This window comes from Vanessa cardui, chromosome 16 (genome assembly GCF_905220365.1).
Source record: "Vanessa cardui chromosome 16, ilVanCard2.1, whole genome shotgun sequence".
NCBI lineage: Eukaryota > Metazoa > Arthropoda > Insecta > Lepidoptera > Nymphalidae > Vanessa > Vanessa cardui.
Window position 1 is genome coordinate 7,803,892 of NC_061138.1, and position 19,354 is coordinate 7,823,245.

Sequence of the window (19,354 nt, forward strand, 5' to 3'; positions counted from 1 at the left end):
AACAATGTTTTTTATTTCAAATTATCCATTATATTCTAACAATCACATATTTTCTAATAGAACCAAATATTATTAATAGATACAATTATGATGTTACAGTAACGTTTATCAATTAACAAATTATTTAGTAGAAGGTTAATTTGTTAAACCATCCACCAAACATACGATTTCTTATGCAATACTTTCTAAACTCATCAAATATAAACATCAGAGCTGCAAACGGCAAGGCCAAGAACCACCTGTAAGATCAATTTTAATTATACAGGTTTCTGGTCTGGTGCTAAAGTGCAACAATTTTCTGTCTGACAAACAAAAAAAATCTGTTCATTATTCATATTATCATCATTAAATAAGGGTGATTGATAATTTAGCATCAAGCCACAAAATTATTGTTTAGTAATATTTTATCATTGATTGATTGATTAGTGACGGTAAACTTAATTTCCTGTATTTTATGTCTTATACTATCAAAGAGTTATTTACTACTGCTTAGTAATACTCATTTCAGTTGATTGTCAATTGAACCACCAATTGGAAGAAGGGAATAAACGTCACTTTTCGACATATTAACTTTTATACACTCTTACATTCTTTAGACGTAGGGCTAAATATTATACATTTAAGGCAGGTCTGTCGGTGAATAAATCAGGATTGATATTTTCTTAATAATCATTGATGTCCTATAAAAGTTGAAAGCAAAAAATTATGAAGTTTTTTTACATTATCTCCGTTCCTATTTTTTGGATTTATTCCCTTCTTCCAATTGGTGGTTCAATTTAGTTTTTATTTTTCTTTGAGTCTCTTAAAATACTAATTCGGTGAAATAAATCTTAAAACCAACTCTATGTGTATAACGTTTTTGCTTGCCTATATAATATTGCAGAACTTGTTACAAGAAATGTTTTCTTTATCTGTGTAGTCACCTTATTAATTCTTACCATCGTAATCGAAGAGGGTACGTTTTGAAAAATGTGTTAACACCCGGAGTGTAACATACCACACAAGCAAGTATAAGTTCGAATATCAAGCCTATATTCAAAACATTATTTTTCATACCTGAAACATTACCTATATTTAAAACAGTTATGAAAATTTTGGATATAAAGACATTAAAATGATATAAGAACCTACCGACATGGAATATGGAATTAAATCTTGTTTTACAAATAATGCAATTCATCATTTGCGTGACGACTACCGCCACGAAGTAGGTGGCCTGACATGCGCGTTCGAGCTCTTTGCGTTCGGCGTAGGTCCATTCCTGGCCCAGGGAGTCTTCTACATCGGTTACGGCTGCGTTATCCCATTGCTGTCTGATACCTTAAAATTAGATGTCTTCAATTTTCGTTTGTCGGAAAATCTATTTCTAATAGTGTTTAGGAATAAATAGGTATACCTATGTACTCCCTTGTTAGTGCAGTGAGACTATGGAACTAACCGTCGCCCACATCGTATAACTATTTTAATTTTTTTGAAGAGTATTTTATTCAATCATATTTATATCAATAATAATAATAATAACCAAATAATTGAGATGGATAAAATCCATGTTCCGCCATTACGACGAAGTACGCAAACATGCCCGCTGCGAACTCAATCAGGCCGAGGTGTAAGTAAACAAGTCGTATCATGCAGCTCGAAACGAGGGGGTCCGACGTGCGAGGAGGTCGTGCCATTACGTCTTGTTCAGCTCGCTCGTGTGAAAGAGAAACTGCCGGCCACATATCCGTACCCAAATCCACGCATAATATTGTCATTACCCCTTGCAAACAGACAACTATGGTTTTATACTTAACTACGTAAAAACATTTACAAAGTGTCATTTACTACAAAATAATTCTTATTGCTATGAAGAGCACTATCTCAATATAAAACGAAAAAAAGATTGGTTACTGAACTAACAATCAGCAGTGCTTTTCTGTAAAAACCAAACAACTATGTGTAACAATTCATACATATTTATGTTACACGTATAACTCACAAGACACGACGTGAAGTAAATCTATCCATACTTGATGGTAGGACTTTGTGCAAGATGGGCTTGCAATTGGCAATATTAATACGATATGTAACCTGATACAAAGTCATGCTTTAAATATACAAACCCAGTGGAAGAGGTATCGAAAATAGTATGAACATTAGAACTGGTAATATTTCCGGCACATTTGATATTAGTATGTAGCAAACCGACTTTTTCAAATTATCAAATATTTTGCGGCCTTCTTCTATGCCTGTTACAATAGTCGCAAAATTGTCGTCCATCAATATTATATCTGCTGTTTGTTTGGATACCTGACCAAAATAACAATCAGGTTTTAAATATATTAATTATAACTGGACGAACTAATCTGGTAAATCGTTAATAAATATAAGTACAATATTTTACCCACAATATATTAAAAACTGTGGGAGCCAAATATTGTAAATGGACAAATATTATCATTGTTAGTGACATATAATTATATATGTGACTCAGAATTGTAATATTTGTCTGGGTTGGTTATGTAGTCTTGCGTACTTTTACAAAAATATAACTAGTAATATAACTATATTCTCATGTTATATATATAATTCTGCTATATATCTCCTGAAACGCAGCACTTATTTAGAAAAAAAATTTTTAGGTTGTGAGTGGGAACCCGTACATTTTTTTGAAATGACATTTTCTTTAACAAAAATAAATAAATTCTTGATTTAGTCGTATGAAGTCGAAACAAGCGAGTTTACATTATAAGACATATAGTGACCTCTTAAGATGTAATTAAAACATCCCTAGATGTGTATGTATTGTTATTATACAACAGAATTGTCAACGATATCGCGTTCGTTGGCAATGTGTGGGGTTTTATTTAACGGATTTTATTATTTTATTCTATTGATTATCATTGGTTTTACTTGAGAGCCAGCAATCCCCATAGAAATGCCTATGTCCGCTCGTCTTAATGCAGGAGCATCATTTACGCCGTCCCCTGTGACTGCTACCACGCCGCCTTGCTTCTGACATGCTTCGACTATTTGTAATTTTTGGGTGGGTGATGTACGTGCAAATACTTGTTCATGTAAGTATATAAATTGAAAGTGTGAATATTGTTTTCTCAAATAAATTTCAAACACAATAATCGTCGTTTCCTTTTACTAACCTATTTCATAATGCTTTGCAAGTGTTAAGTACAGTAAATCAGGCGTCATATTTCTAATTTCAGTTCCAGTTACGACGTGGCAACTTGGTGTGGTGGCTATGCCTACTTCTATAGCCACAGCGCGTGCAGTCGCCGGATGGTCACCGGTGACCATCATCACACGTACCCCTGCTGCTCGGACACGCTGTATTGCTGAACGGACCTTATAGATTTACGGTGATTAATTGTATATGATGCAATTTATACCATATATGGCATTAATGGCTTGCAAACAAAAAGTAGATAAATGGCTAAAAACATTAGACTATGATGAACGAAAATCTCTTAATTTTTGATTTATAACCTTATTCTACTACAGTGAAGGACTATCTCACTCATTACAAGTAGGCACTTATTAACACACAACACACACACACTAACACACACACAAACAATCTCTCCAACAAACATACAACAATTTAATGTAATGAGCACACCTTGTTAATAAGACGGTGTGGGGACCTGGAGACCTGTAATACAGGTATTCTTATACCCATCACGGGTTCCAGTCTCTCACAAATGTCTTCTTATGTAAGATGTCTATTATGTATGTAAGATGTCTTTAGTATTTTTGTGAAGAGAGAAAATAAATGACTTTATCATTGTTATTATATTATTATATAGGTAGGTTTATATACTGTATTTTAAACACAACCTGTTCCCTTGGTGGATCCTTAAGTCCAATAAGACCAAGGAATCGAAGCTTGTCAACAGGAAAATTTGGATTTTCCGTGTCGAATGGATAATTTAAGGGATACTCGCTTGAATCCAAGGCACAATCCGCAAATGCTAATATTCTTTCACCTGCAAAAATGCATTCAATTTTATATGTGTAGTAGAAACTATTATTTAAATATTATAACTATTATTTGTAAATATTACAACGAACATACATAGTTGACCATTAACTGAACGAATGAATCGAACGAATTTAAGACCGAGCAAAACTGATTAATTTTCAGTACTTATTAGTACTCTGAACATCGTAGGACTAAAATAGATATATCAAAGAAAACGTAATGAAATCGTATTTTTGATTTAAAAACGTCTAAATAAGGACCTAGTCTAACAATAAAATAAGTACTAGGTATATGCTACGTTTACAAGGTACAATTTACCAGTGTTGGCTAAATTTTCAGTTGTTGTGTTTACAGCTTGTTTAATATCCTCTGTCATGCTTATAGACTTGTTATTAAAAGCAATTGTTACACAACGAGAAAGTATGCATTCCGGAGCACCTTTCATAACTAGAAGATACGATGATTTTACTTCATCCAGGTGAATGCTGATCTACAAACATGAATACAAAGTAGAAATACTAGCATTACGGGGCCATAATTGAAACTATTATTTATAAACTAACTTGGTACTTATTAACAGAGTTGAACGGAATTTCGACAATTTTAGGATATCTATTTCTAATAGTTTCCGGATCGCAGTAATTAAATAAAAAATTCAATATTGCTTTTTCTGATGCATCACCACGTACGACCCCACTATTTACAACTGTTGCATTGCTACATAAAGCTCCACAAATTTTTAAAGAATTTAATGCTAAAAAAATATATATGTATATTTATTTTATATTAAGCGTTGTGCAGCTATGCTAACTCAGCAAAATGTAGGCTTCGTAATTCCTCGTTTTATATACCTTGATCATTTTGTAAAAAGTCTGAAATAAATTATAAATTGGTTTAAAAAATAAACTAAATAAAATAACTTTTCTACTGTGTAGTAACATACTTTCAAATTCCTTGTCCAACATGGAATATGTTTTATTCCATACCCAAATATGACGAACACACATTTTATTCTCAGTCAAAGTACCAGTTTTATCGGAACATATGGTGGTGCAGGCGCCCAGAGCTTCAATTGCTTCTAAATTCTTTACAAGACAATTTCTTGTTACCATTCGTTTCGCCGTTAAAGTTAAAGATGCTGTTATCGTTGGCTGTAGCCCTAAAATTTGTAACGTTATTATATTTATATTAAGGTAATTAATAGTTGTTTCCAAAAAAAATAGACATAATACATATTCCTACCTTCCGGAATGTTAGCAACCACGATACCGATGACGAATATGCTAGTTTGCATAAAGGGATAGCCAAGAATCATACTAGCACTAGCTATAAAGATGCCCAACACGAGTGCGCAAGTTGACATGCAACGCATGAAACGTTTGATCTCACGAGACAGAGGTGAGGGTGCGGGCTGCAGACGTGCCGCTAATCCGGCAACTCTTCCTAGAGCTGTCAAGTCTCCACAAAATAAAACGACTCCTTAAAATAATTCAAAACATTATTTAGTATCACTCGATTATCGATCGATCAAGTTTTAACATGAATAGAAACCAAATAAGTGTTTGTGATAAATTGTGCATGATTTATTGCATTTTATGTCATATGTTATTCTACCGCCGAATAACAGTACTCCGTTAGTGTTCCGGTTTGAAGGGTGAGTGAGCCAGTGTAACTACAGGCACAAGGGACATAGCATCTTAGTTCCTACGGTTGGTGGCACATTGACGATGCAAGGAATAGTTAATATTTCTTACAGCTTCATTGTCTATGGATGATGGTGACCACTTACCATCAGGTGGCCCATATGCTCGTCCGCCAACTTATACTAAAGAAAATATATATAAAGATAGGTGGACTGAAGATGAGAGTTACTCAATTAATCATCAATAGTTTTGCAAGCGGTAGAAGTAGGTAAGGAAAAATAGATAGAATATATCACTTAATGCAGGGATGTCTTTAGTACCTTTGGCCCAACCTTCAACGCACAGTGAAGAAAAAAAAGCAACATTAGGCGATTCCAAAATATTAGCCGTTCCGTCAGTGTTATTTCGCGGCACTGCTATACTTTCGCCGGTCAGTGAGGAATTATCAACCTGAACATATTTAGGTTAGTATATACTTGAGGATTTCAAGCCAGGAATAAAGGTTTTAATAAGCAGAAGGGCGCTCTAAAAACTCTTGTAAATATTGTAAAAATCAATAATCTTGATATTGCGTCATTGAATAAAAAACTTCTTTTTTATATTATTATATAATTGAAATGACTTACTCTGTCAGACCTACAAAAACGTTTGATAAATAACATTATATTTTACAGCTATAACCATTATTTAATTTACAATAACAAATTATGTTAATATTTTATCATTTTAATGTGGTGTTTAAATTTATGGCATCAAATTCGATCAATAGGTACCTTACACATTATCATACCGGCTTATAAGATAATTATGAAACTGTTTATATTTAATTATGTTCTCACACTAAAAAATAAAATGTATATTAACAACTTTGTGCTGTTTCTGCCCTAAGAACCACGGATTACCTGTAATTAGACTGAGTCACTTAGAATTTTAGCTGAAAGAGCCGTGCAAAGTATAGCTTTTAGAATAAATAGTGAATGTGTGGTACCACCGTTACTATCCTAGTCGACAAGAAATATCCAACTTTGTTGTTAAATAACTGCTATCAACAATTATATAATATTGACTTGTTTAAATTTGCTGCGAGGTTCTTTTATGTTAGGTACATTTTTAATCATATATTTTCTAATTATATCTGCAAATGGGAAACCTGTCAATTTGGAACGGTCAAACGTTAAATTCATCCGTAATAAGAGGTACGGACGAGGGTATAACGTGACGTTACTTAATGAAGGCCATAAAAAAATAATATGCTTTATTTTTTATTTCGTTTTAGGCGTTTTACATTTTTAACCAACTGAAAAAAAGGAGTTTATCAATTCAGTTTTTAACTTTGTTTACTATGAGTTTTATCATTTATGAAACGATTTATAAAAATATATTTTTTTCGTAATTCTTGGTTATTTTTTTCCGTTTGGTCGCATTCAAATTTGACGACAGACTTTTTTGTTTATATTGGATACTATTAATTAATTAATCATTGTGTATGTACCAATAACGAATAAAATAGCTTAGATTTAATGAACATACTTCTGTTTGGTGAGATATTTCTTTTTAAAAACTCTTTTAAAATGTTATGAAATATATATAACTAACTTTAAATCCTCTGCTTTCAATTATTCGTATATCCGCCGGTACAACATCACCAATTTCAACATAAATTATGTCACCTTTGACTAAGTCTCGAACTTCGGTACTTCTATTCAAAACTCCGTCACGTAAGCAAGTCGTATGCATTGGGATCATGCTATTAAATGTTTTCATTATCTATAAAATTTCGGAAGCATCAGTAAATTTGCAATAAATATTTAACATCAAAACTGTTAGGTTAGGTTTGTAGTTGACCTATCTAATATAATATGACGATTAAAGTAATTTTAAAGTTTAATGAGATTAAATAGGAAACAATGCTAAATCTAAGAATCTAATAGTACCTAATCTTAATAAATTAAGTTTGTAATAATACCAATCGCAATGATATTCATAAACTAGTCATATGTTTGCTCATGGAAATTTTCGTAGGAACGAAAACTTAAATCGAACTGTACTTACTAAAAAACATTTAAAAATAATCTTCGTTTTAAAGTTTCCTAAAATGATTTATTTTACTCAAACAATATTTCTATGTTCCCACAGTTATTATTTTTTCTATATACACACCTACATGTTATTGTATATACTAAAATAATGAAATGAAACTAGTACAATTTTAATTTTTCTTTCTATCAAAATGAAAAACACTTGCAAACCTGAGAGCTCTTATAATTTTGAAAAAAGCTAAAAATGCCGCAAATTAAGTCGACCGCAATTAGTACACATCCTAAGTAAAGATTGTCGGTGCTCGGATCTGATTTTGTTGACAATTCTATTAGGTATGCCGATAAGCAAAGTATCGCTCCAAGCCATATTAAAATTGAAAATCCTGAAAAAAACCTTGACCTCCAGAATACTACATCAAATTTTTATGTATAGATACATGTTTATGTATAGAAGGAGTATTATTTATATACCTGTACACAAAGATTTTAGCAGTAACTTTGGCACTGTATAGTGAGTTGGTGGTGTCAGTGTATTAAGGCCATAATAGTCCAACAGTTCCTGTGCTCTTTGAGTTGATAGACCATTGACAGGGTCAGTGCCCAATAACGTGTAAAGATCTTCTATAAGTCAACAAATAACAAACAATTGTTACACGCAGGAACAGTTCTTCGCTTTTAAATTATATCTGTTTTTTATGCATATTGAATCTAATCAAGAGTTCTTTAATTTAAATCCGAATCGGAATAATGAAGCGTCGGGGTTTTTCTAGACATATATGTCTTTTCTATAAATGAGTAATTTTTAGTAGAAATCCGGAGTTTGCTGAGTGAAATCCAACGCTTGATCTTTTTGTCGACCCATCAAACTTTTAATAGAGAGATGCACTCTCTATCAAAAGTTATATATTAAGGTATACGCATGTGGACTGTTTTAGGCTATGTCGGTGCCTATATATCTAATTATTATATACTTACTTCAAATTTTACGACACTACAAATACTATTTTTCTTACCATTATATAACAACTAAATAATATGAAGAATTCGTTTATACGGTGTATCTACTTACTCAGTGGTATTAAATGGGTATCAGTTTTTATTTCCTTCTTCAAAGCACTCAAACGGGTAGAACTCAAATCCCTAGACCTTAACCCTTTAGGATTATTGGGTCGAAAGAGTTCAGAAATAGATGACAAACTAGAAGTTCTAGAATTCATTATGATTCAACTTTGAAATTAAGTTCTATTTATTTTATCACCTATTGTCTACTTGATTAATCTAGGTGGCCACTTTGTGTCATTTATAATTCTAATTATTGTTTTAAATTTCCAGTCACTCATTCAATCACAGCCCTGTGGTTTTTATATTTTTGAATCAATATGATTTTGACAAGATTTGCTCCAGCATCTAAATTTCTAATCTACGATGTAAACTTACCAAGGGCCCGCCCCTTATTCAAACAATTTGAAGGTATCTATTGCATGTAACACGTGTAGCAGATTTCCATTCGATACGTATAAGTATCCTTCACTATCGAGTATGTGATAAATTACAAACACAAATTGGGCACTATTGTGTGTTGAAACATAATCTTTGGGTAAATTACACGTGTTTTAATAGTATCCTTTAGGGTACTGAGATAGGCTCAATGTTTTCTACTCAGATAATATTACATTAATCTTTAACGTACTCGAAATAAAACGTTACAGCTGCCGTTTAGCCCTTTTTCTATTCTACTATGGACAGTTAAGGTTTGGTCGACATTGAGGAAATAATCAAGTTCAATCATAATGAGTACAGTTTAATTTTTGTGAGGAATAGCCGAAATTGAATCGCAATAAAATCGGGTACGTATAACCGCTGTAATTGAATTGTTAATAGAATTGGCTCCCTATCTCTTTCCTTTTTCGCGTTGCGCTCATTGTAAAAATGATGTTACTATAATGTGTTAGGGGAATTAGCAACTGACAAATATATGTAATTATATTATAATTATTGCAATAATAAAAACAATGCTTTGGCCTTGAAATTCGTGTATTGATATTATTTACATTCATGTACAAAACGTTACAAAAAAAATATAAGCGTTATAAACTTTTCCGACGTTTTGCTTAGCTCAGCAACTTAACAATTGGCAATACTCATAGCTTACTATTAACATTTGGATACGCTATTCTTTGAAGTTCTTGTAATTCAAGAATGTTAGTTTCTAGTAGCTTATCCATGTCGAATTTTCTAATTAACCTTTTAGTTGTAAGTACTGAGTCCGATGGTAGATTTGAAATTTCTGTAATTTTATTCCAAGCCTTCACTTGTAATTCATCGTTTTTATAAACATAATTGATTAATCCACAATTCAAAGCTTCTTGAGCAGACATTTTATAATTCATTATTAGCATTTCCATCGCCTGAAAAATTTATGAATACAAATTATGTTTTCGATGAAGATTCAATTAATTCAGAGATTTCTGATTGGATTATGTCATAATTACCTTCCTCGCGCCCATCAATTTCGGAAATGTTACTGTAGAGCAACCCTCAGCTACAATACGTAACTTCGTAAATGGAGTATAAAAATATGCCTGCAATCATAATATAAGGTAGTCATTTCATAATATAATAACTTAACCAAATATCTTGAATAGTTTCGTCCCAATTTATACACGACACTAAAATAATTACATAAATGTAAATGTGGAAGTGCTGAAGTACAATGATGGAAATACGGTTGGATAAATAACAATGAAACAAAGCAATCATGTCAGTTTTGATTTTTGTCAACTTACATTTTCAGAAGCGAAAACGAAATCGCATAATGGAAGAGTCGTCGCAGCTATTCCTATTGCAGGACCATTTACAATAGCAACCAATATCTTTGGAAATTTTATAAAAGCATTGATGAATTCTCGAAGGCTTGTCGATAAATCGCTAGTAGGGACATCATTGCTTGAATTAAAGTCATTACCGCTGCTATAAAAATCACCAGTTCCGGTCAACACAACTATTAAGATTTCATCATCAGTCGCTGCATCATTAAGTATTTTGGTTACACGAATATACATTTCATTATTGATGGCGTTTTTCTTCCGAGGTCTATTTAATCTAATAATTTTGATATTTCCTTTAGTTTCTTCGATAACACATCCTTGTTCCATTTTTTTGAATAATAAAGGTTCTAAAAGCAAAAATTTTATTTAATGCAAATATGTTCCGATTACAGTAAATAATTAAGACACAACAATTTAAAGACGACTTCTTTATATTGTAATTTAAAATGTATTATGTATACGCAGTTTTTATAGCCGTGGGATTTTTAAACAAGTGAAAAAGATAACGATAATGTGTTTTTACATTTTTTATATTTTTAGTAAGCAAAAAAACGTGAAACAAAAACAAGCCTTCGATAGCGATAGCCTGTTTGCTTTATGTCTGCCGATGCAGTACGGCTGCAAAAACCGTAGTATATTAGGATGTCTTAGTCACTTTTCCATATTCGTAATATGTGAATTCTTAAGTAACATATTTTCGTGAGCTTAAAAAATACGAATGTCTTGAATTTTGTCATTAATGACTGATACATGCGCAAACTTCTTTAAAACAAGAGCACGGTGTGTTCTTGAGGTATCTGAGGATAAAAATGTTAACAGGTATTTATTGTACCTATGTGTGGCTAGTAAGCTTATCCAGCTAGAATGTAGAATTCCATTTATTACTTCATATACTCGGTATACAAAGACATATAATAAGAACGCTAAAATTTAATACAGATTTTAGTTCACATATTACATATAGATACATTAACCGATGAGCATGGCTCGAATTCAAATGCATTGTAAGTAGTAGTAAAGTAACAGCCAGTAAATTACCCACTGCTGGGATAAGGCCTCCTCTTCAATTAAGGAAAGGGTTTGGAACATATTCCACACGCTGTTCCAATGCGGGTTGGTGGAGGAATTCAAATAACTATGCAAATGAACATATTTCTCTCTAATACTAGTTAGTTCTAACTTTGGTACGCTTTATGCCTACTATCTCTCATCCGTACATCTGGCTGATGTTTTCGTTTGTTCCAAAATACAAAACCTAATTAAAAAAGGTGTTTTCGAGAAAAATAGCATATTGCTGGACTTTTGACCATTGACCTTATTTTTTTTTACTTACGTGGGAATGGTCGGATTTACTGATATTTCATTTGTTACATTGAAAATTAAAATTCAAAATTAACATTTACCAAGCTTTCATGACAAAATCCACATGTTCTAAATTTCTTATTCAAAAAAATTGCTATTTTTCACTCCGGTAGGTATACATTATTCTAGATCGAGGGAAATTTTATAGGTAAACCAGTCAAGAAACAGTTTAAAAAAATATAGGTATAATAGTCATTTACCTACTAACCTTTGCTCATTTTGATGGTTGATGAAAAAACAGAGATAACAATTTATCTTACAGATTGATAATTCGAACCGAAAAAAAAACTTAAATAAAAGTACTGAGAAATTAAAATGAAATGATTTTTTGTCTATAATTTTAAGGTTTAGTACATAATAACAGCGATTTTTTATAGTAATGGAAAAAGTTAGGAGTGCAGTACTATTGTACTTTGAATAAAAAGTTCATTGAATTCCTATGTTGAAATATTTATATCAAAGCAAAAGAGTAAAAGGTTTGTGAAAGGTGTTTGAAAGTCGATTGATTGTCTGAAATCATTTTTACAGATGAGGATTGCAATTCTATGTATTTATATAAAACACACATTTATTAGTAAACAACTCACCACTCAATATTTATTCATTAATAACACAACCATAATGTAAAAATGTAGATACTAAAATGATACTCGTAAATCGTAATTGAATGAATCGAATGAATCAGTTCTCGATTTTTCGACCTAGATACAAATGATTCGGTCGTTCAACTCGTGTTTATTATAATCGAGATGCGAGTGAGCGCATGTAGCCGAGTGAGCGAGATAGAATAAAACGGAGACTTTAGCAGCCGTCAACTTCAGCTAGAGAAGGGTGTCCCGTTCATGTATGCTATACGCTATGGTTTATTAAAATTTGTATAATTTTATTGATTTGGAAACTTAGAACTTGATTAAGTCAATCAGAATATAGACTTTAACGAAGTTTGATAAATAAAGTCTGAATCAACGTTTAGGAGAAATAAGCCATACGAACATATCGTAAACAAAGTAAATTTTGCTTCTATCATATCCTGGTCAAATTTATTGATTCCAAAAATTGTCAGCTGAATTCTCATGGTCAACTGAAGAAATTACCTTCGATTGATCAAGTTTACCTGGCGACAAATGCAATCGGTTGTTTATTTCTTTGTTTTCAAGAAAATTCCATTCCCCTTTCCAGTTTTATTGCTTGACAGCAATAAAACTGGAAAATTAAAGACAGCTCTCATCGCGCTACTATGAGTTTTATACATTGTTTTTTAGACCAGAGCCCTGCTGGGACCCTTGGACATATATGAATTAGGGGGCCTTTTACTATATAGTTACTAATATAAAATAGAATTAAAATTATTTATCAAAATATTAAAAAAAATAACAATTTATTTTTTATTTTTAGAATATACTTATAGCCTTAAGTTTCATATAAAGTAACGCAAATACAATAATTTTCGTAAATCCTTAGGAATCTGATTGGTTGTACCACCTTATGGCTAGCTTTCGACTTCTAATATCGACTATCGTCACTAGCCTTTTGATAAAGATGTAAGATATTTCTTACATGTATGGCAATTATGATACATAGCTGTTCACATGTTCAATAACGTGTAGAGAAATTGCTCGTTCTTCGGTGCCCACTCAGGAGGGGGCTCAGGGCACATGCCCCGTTTGCCATTTATGTTTGTCACTGATTAAAAGGCAGGCAACATATAGGCAACCGAAAGTCCATACTCCTTTTTGACAATTCATTGACAATTGACAGATCATTACTGAAGTTTGAACAGTGAAATTGACATTTGACATTAGTTTGACCTTTTCAGTTTTCAATCGAAAAGGTAGGTTATAATACTGTCGCATATAATATGTAAAAGTATGCCTATTTAAAATAAATAAAAAAATAACTAAAATATTGCTTAAACCATAGAATGTTTCGGAGATTTGAAAAATGTGTAAAAAGTAATTTCTATTATATTAGTAGGATATATTGTAGCGGAAAAGCAGATACACCAGTGTTAAAAACCTCGGGGAAAATGTTTAAATCTGCAGTTTTTAATCTTCAAGAAGCAAATACAGATCAAGTACAAGAGTTCTTAAACTCCTTTGATACTGTTTTAAGTGATTGCGATGGTAAGTAAAAATTTAAATGTAAAAAACGAATGTACTTGATGCTTGTAAATACAGGTTTGAGAATGCAAAGCATGTTACAGAATTTCACTTAATTCATGTACGTTTCTTAACGATCTTTTCTTTCACCGCCGAATATGAGACAAATACTAACACAAATTAAGCACAAGAAATTTCAGTAACGATTGCCTATGTTAGAATCCACAATCATTTGATAAGATTTGATTGTCTAGGCCTATTGAGTAATAATTACTAAAAAGTATTTCTGGATGTTTTTTGTGCTACTAAATTTCATATATTTTAGGTGTTTTATGGATAAATAATAATGCAATTCCCGGTTCAGCTGAAGCTATGAATTATTTTAGAAAACTGGGTAAAAAAATATTCTATGTAACAAATAATTCTACAAAGACTCGAAGTGATTTTGCTGTCAAAGCTCAACAATTAGGATTTATTGCAGAACCGGTAATAATTTTACTTACACTGTTATTCAATTATCTACTAAATAAAAATTATGTACATTTTTATTTATAATTGCATTTTAATTCATATAATGAAACTATATATGATTATGATGGACATACAGAACTGTATTTGTAAAAGATATGTTAAATGGATATAAAATTTAAGGGAATATAATTTTTTTTTATAGGAAGAAATTCTGTCGACTGCCTACTTGGTCGCTCATTATCTTAAAGGCATTGGATTTCGAAAGAAAGTTTATTTATTAGGTTCAAATGGCATTGGAGATGAACTAAAGGCTGTAGGGATACGACATATTGGAGTAGGAGTAAGTTGCTTTATATTAATAAAATTAATAAATATTATTTCTTATTTTTATATATTTTTTTTAGTTTGAAAGTATCTCGTATTAAATCTAATACTGTGGTTTTTTTGTTAAATATTTCGTATGACAATACTTTATTCAAATAGGCTCTTATGAGCACTTTTTACTAAAGGAAAAATTGAATTCAATAAATGGATTTAGAATGCGGGTTCTACAATTCAGTTTATATAAATTAATTTAATAAACATAACCTTAAAATATTTGTCTAGATTTAGTTATTACTACCTTCATTTGGAATTTTGATACAATTAAAGTTTTTGTTTATTTATTAACATATTTTGAGCAACTCTTGGATTTTTTGATGAAATAGACTTACACTGAGATAGATCCATTTTACATTTATTTTTTAATCAACAATTATTCCTATGTAAGATAGCAACAGATATTACATAATAAATATTCTGTCATCATGTGTATGATGAAACTGATAAATCTCAATTTTTTTCTTTATAAATTTCAAGTAATATAATAACAATGTATGATGTTACATTGACTGTTACAAGATAATTCCATTGAAAAAAAAACTAAGAAACAAAAGCAATATTACTCTAAAAAAAAATTCTAATGAATAATGTTTATGTTTCAGCCAGACAATGTAAAACCAGATTTCAAATCAATGACTACAGCAGAGTTAGACCCAGAGGTTGGAGCTGTTGTTGTTGGTTTTGATGAGCATGTTAGCTATCCAAAGTTCATGAAAGCAGCATCATATTTAGCCAATGAAGATTGTTTATTTGTAGCGACTAACACTGATGAAAGGTTTCCTAAATCTAGCACTATCATTATACCTGGAACAGGAACTTTGGTGAGAGCTGTAGAGACATGCTCTGAAAGGAAGGCGTTGGTACTCGGAAAACCAAATGATTATGTTCGGAAATTTCTGGAATCCTTTGGTTTGGATCCAGCGAGAACATTAATGATTGGGGACAGGTAAATGATTTATTTTATAACATTAAATTTACTTTGAGATTTAGGTATGGGATGATCATAATTTTATATTTAAATTTTCAGATGTAATACAGATATTGAATTTGGTACGAGATGTGGTTTTCAAACTCTACTTGTAATGACAGGAGTGACCTCTGAAAAGGATCTAGAAAAAATGCGTAATGAACGAAGACCACCACTGCCTGATGTTGTCCTTCCAAAACTGGGAGATATTTTAAATATTACAAGTTCATAGTACAAAAAATAGTTAAATTATAAGGATCAATTGACAGAAAAATGTGATAAAAAATAATTTTCAAAATTATATATTTTTGTTCTTTATTTGTAGACGTAAGTCAATTGTTCTTAGACAATTTTGTAGCAGCGTTATATAGTCTTTCGTGAGATATTAGATCGAAGACTCATGCCTTAGACTAGCTTTCATGTTAATTAATGTAATACAGTTCTATATAAGGAAAATCTGCTTAGTATCTTTGGCCTGTATAAAAAGATATCATGGTTTTTGATAAAATTTTGCATACTCAATTTATTTATGTATATTAAACAATGATGTTGACAACGACATTCGTTCGTAAGTATAAAGTAAGGCCATGACAACCAATATCTTGTGCATTTTTACAATGTATTTAATGTTATATGCTTTTATACTCTAAGTCTCAAAGAAGACTTAGTTTGTGTTGGTTGATGTCCTAATTATTTATTAGAAAAATAAAAATTAACCAGTTGTACAAAATGTTATGAAAAGTCGTTGTTTAACAACGGATTGTAGTACAGAATTTTAGAGGTATAAATAGTACATAGGAAAGAGTATTGTATTATAAATAAAAAAATAATCCAACATCAATATGTTAGTAATTTATCAGAGATTATATAATTAATTTATTTAATACATTGAATATGAATATATTCCCACTTTCAACCTTTTTTGTTGTAATGCTTTAACTTTTATAACCATAATAAACAGTGTACACTTGTTTAATACAGACTTTTATTATCTTACTAGCGCCCCGCCCGGCTTCGCACACGTGTAATACTGACACTAAATATCCTACATTTTTTTTTAATTTACGACATCACTAACTACTAAGACATAATAAGGTGCTTCTAAAATTATCAATGTTTCTTTACTATATTGCCCATATACGAAAACCTTCCTCTTGAATCACTATCTCTTCAAAAAATCCGCATCAAATTCTGTTAAGTAATTTTAAAGATCTAAGCATCCATAGGTATAGTACGACACAACTTAGATGTCGCATCGGCAAAATTCGTAAAACCGATCACATCCGAATTGAGTACGCTATCCCAAATTATCAATATTTATTTCTCATGCGAATATGATCTTTACACAAACGTAATAACTTGTAATATCATGTGACCTAATATATTCGTCAATTTGAAGCGTCGATTTACATGCATTTGCTTTCTCTGACGCGTGAATCTATAGCGACGAATAGCGTCGAATAGCGCGATAGGGAGCTATTTCTATTGGTTGTGTAAATCGGCAGTAATCGGTTTTATTTTCATTCCATTGCATTTTCCGATGCTACATCTAATTTGTGTCGTACTATACAGGCAGCGGTAAGCGACTTTGTTTTATACTAAAATACTATAATGTTGAGGTAATTATGTTATAACTATTTTCATATATAGGAAATGTAAAAATAAATTTAAAAAAACCTGTAATGACAACCTGGCCTCCTTTTTGAGTTAGATTTAAAAGGGCTGGTTTATTTTGCTGCTTATTCATAATAATATCAAAGACAAACACAGGGATATTATTTCAACGAACTGGCCTACCTACATATTCCATAAAATTTGCCAGTAAAAGGGCTCTTTAATGTTTCTTTATATATAATATGACAGCACTATTTCGCTTAGTGATATATATTCATTTTAAATCCAAATCCAATCCAAATTTCCAAAAACAACTATCAATCACCGCCATTTTTCACGAATCCATAATGAATACCACAGATTTTTTGACAATTCGACCACTGGTATCATGTCGATTCAATGTTAAAATACTCGTAATTGACTTTATAATTATGTATATCACAGATTTCCTTTTTACGAAATTTAGGTACTATAACTCACCCGGAGTATTTTTTCGTTGATTGATCTCTATATTTTTTTAATGATGTAGTGGTGTTACTTTTTCTTTTGCCAATGGGGTACCTCAGCTGGGATGGTTGGTGGACCCCCTGGTCCCCGCGGCGCAGCACTTACCGAAGCATCCGTGCCCGTGAAGTACCTGCGTCATTCTGTACGATAGTGTGCCATGTTTCCTCTCGACCCAGGGACTCAAGTGAGGACAGATCGCCTCGACTGTCGCCAGGCTCGCCGTGGGTGACCCCAGATCCTCCTGCAATCGGATGACCAGGGCTTACTGGGCTAGAGCCCTGATCCGCCCGATCTCCGCCGACCCTGGACGGTCGTCGCGGTCCCTCGCCTCGATCCGGAACCGGTACACTTCCGCGAGCACCTCCGCCTAGAGCTCCCAGGACGGATCGCCTACGAGAAGTGTCGCCGCAGTCCACGACACCGTACGGTACCCTCTGATACCTGTCACCGCTATGACCCTCTGCGGCTTTCGCAGTAGGGCCCGATTTTTAGCGGTGAGGGTGTCTATCCAGATCGGATCACCGTACAGCGCCATCGACCTCATGACCGGAATAGAGACGCCGGCATAGCGACCCCGGCATTTAGAAGGAGGCGGCGTTGATTCGAAGCTCCATCGTCCGTCCAGGATCAGGCCAGATACTTCTTCTGGGCTGGCGCCTTGATCACCGTCCCCTGGACCGTGATACTCGCCCTCGTCTACAACTGCGCCCTATTTAAGCAGACCTTTTGCCTATTTTACTGTCTCACTCACTAAAACATAACCGCAGGTTCACTACTCCAAAATGCAAATGCGTTGCCCATTAACGATAAACACTAAACACAAATATGCTCGTGCGCTGCCAAAAAAATAACAGTCCTGTCCAGTCTGTCTATTCTTGCCCCCGAGAGTCTACGCCCTGTGCCTGGGCACCGTTGGCACCGCCCTCTTTACGCCACTGCTAGCAGTAAAATACAACTCACCTAAAGTCTAGGACATGCCCATTAGGATTCAATGTTTAGGTAAAACTAAATAAATATAATGATTTATAACTTTAGTGTTGTTTAGTGGAAATCGCTCCTTTGCTTATTTATTTAACTAAATGCATGCTCGTTATTATATAATGCCGCCTTTACGCAGCGCTCTCACAGGGAAACCGATGGACGATACCGGGAATGCAGCTACTTGACCTCTTTTATATATTTTTCTGAAAGGAGTTGAAGTATTGAGCTACTTTTTGGAGGTGTTAAAAACGACGGTAAGTTTTGTTTATTAATTTGATAAAAAACCGCAGTTTTTGATTCTCTATAATCTTTTGCATTGCCGGTAGTCCACCGTATGTGTCGTTTGGTCAGGTTAACATTGCCATTAGCTAAAAATTGTATTGCTAAGTTTACTACCTTATACTTATACGCCTATTATTTTTATTTTATTTGCCTTATTTAATAATAGTACATAATAAAATTGTTATAGTGTTATTAATGATA

General features: G+C 32.6%; 3 protein-coding genes across 4 annotated transcripts; 1 reads left to right on the forward strand and 2 right to left on the reverse strand.

Moving 5' to 3' along the window:
* Positions 1-103: 103 nt before the first annotated feature.
* On the reverse strand, positions 104-8,918 carry LOC124536279 (sodium/potassium-transporting ATPase subunit alpha-like). Its single transcript, XM_047112790.1, has 17 exons — positions 8,731-8,918; positions 8,133-8,282; positions 7,872-8,044; positions 7,219-7,389; positions 5,943-6,072; positions 5,222-5,458; positions 4,923-5,138; positions 4,543-4,733; positions 4,298-4,469; positions 3,835-3,983; positions 3,141-3,342; positions 2,896-3,050; positions 2,106-2,292; positions 1,523-1,762; positions 1,132-1,320; positions 939-1,056; positions 104-239 (listed from the first exon to the last, which is right to left on the reverse strand). The coding sequence occupies exons 1-17, from the start codon at positions 8,876-8,878 to the stop codon at positions 125-127; spliced, it is 2,943 nt and encodes a 980-aa protein (XP_046968746.1). The 5' UTR covers positions 8,879-8,918; the 3' UTR covers positions 104-124.
* Positions 8,919-9,683: 765 nt separating this feature from the next.
* Positions 9,684-12,571, reverse strand: LOC124536460 (enoyl-CoA delta isomerase 2). Its single transcript, XM_047113005.1, has 4 exons — positions 12,439-12,571; positions 10,448-10,836; positions 10,154-10,243; positions 9,684-10,069 (listed from the first exon to the last, which is right to left on the reverse strand). Exons 2-4 carry the CDS (start codon positions 10,814-10,816, stop codon positions 9,803-9,805), a joined length of 726 nt encoding a protein of 241 aa, XP_046968961.1. The 5' UTR covers positions 10,817-10,836; positions 12,439-12,571; the 3' UTR covers positions 9,684-9,802.
* Positions 12,572-13,566: 995 nt separating this feature from the next.
* Positions 13,567-16,654, forward strand: LOC124536308 (glycerol-3-phosphate phosphatase). Of its 2 annotated transcripts, XM_047112828.1 has the most exons (6): positions 13,567-13,682; positions 13,823-13,974; positions 14,276-14,436; positions 14,624-14,761; positions 15,405-15,748; positions 15,830-16,654. In XM_047112828.1, exons 2-6 carry the CDS (start codon positions 13,878-13,880, stop codon positions 15,999-16,001), a joined length of 912 nt encoding a protein of 303 aa, XP_046968784.1. In that variant the 5' UTR covers positions 13,567-13,682; positions 13,823-13,877; the 3' UTR covers positions 16,002-16,654. The 2 variants fall into 2 exon arrangements, with proteins under 2 accessions (XP_046968784.1, XP_046968783.1); XM_047112827.1 differs by lacking the exon at positions 13,567-13,682 and having other exon boundaries at positions 13,689-13,974.
* Positions 16,655-19,354: the final 2,700 nt, after the last annotated feature.

Bases quoted from the DNA above. Each gene is read 5' to 3' on its own strand.
- LOC124536308 (XM_047112827.1), top strand. From the start codon at position 13,773: ATGTTTCGGAGATTTGAAAAATGTGTAAAAAGTAATTTCTATTATATT. The intron at 13,975-14,275 runs GTAAGTAAAAAT...CATATATTTTAG, and splicing joins TGTTTTAAGTGATTGCGATG to GTGTTTTATGGATAAATAAT. The intron at 14,762-15,404 runs GTAAGTTGCTTT...TTTATGTTTCAG, and splicing joins TACGACATATTGGAGTAGGA to CCAGACAATGTAAAACCAGA.
- LOC124536279 (XM_047112790.1), bottom strand. From the start codon at position 8,878: ATGAATTCTAGAACTTCTAGTTTGTCATCTATTTCTGAACTCTTTCGA. The intron at 8,045-8,132 runs GTATATAAATAA...GGTTTTTTTCAG, and splicing joins GCTAAAATCTTTGTGTACAG to GATTTTCAATTTTAATATGG. The intron at 2,293-2,895 runs GTAAAACCAATG...TATTTTGGTCAG, and splicing joins TGGGGATTGCTGGCTCTCAA to GTATCCAAACAAACAGCAGA.
- LOC124536460 (XM_047113005.1), bottom strand. From the start codon at position 10,816: ATGGAACAAGGATGTGTTATCGAAGAAACTAAAGGAAATATCAAAATT. The intron at 10,244-10,447 runs GTAAGTTGACAA...TTATGATTGCAG, and splicing joins TCGTTTTCGCTTCTGAAAAT to GCATATTTTTATACTCCATT. The intron at 10,070-10,153 runs GTAATTATGACA...TAAATTTTTCAG, and splicing joins AATTGATGGGCGCGAGGAAG to GCGATGGAAATGCTAATAAT.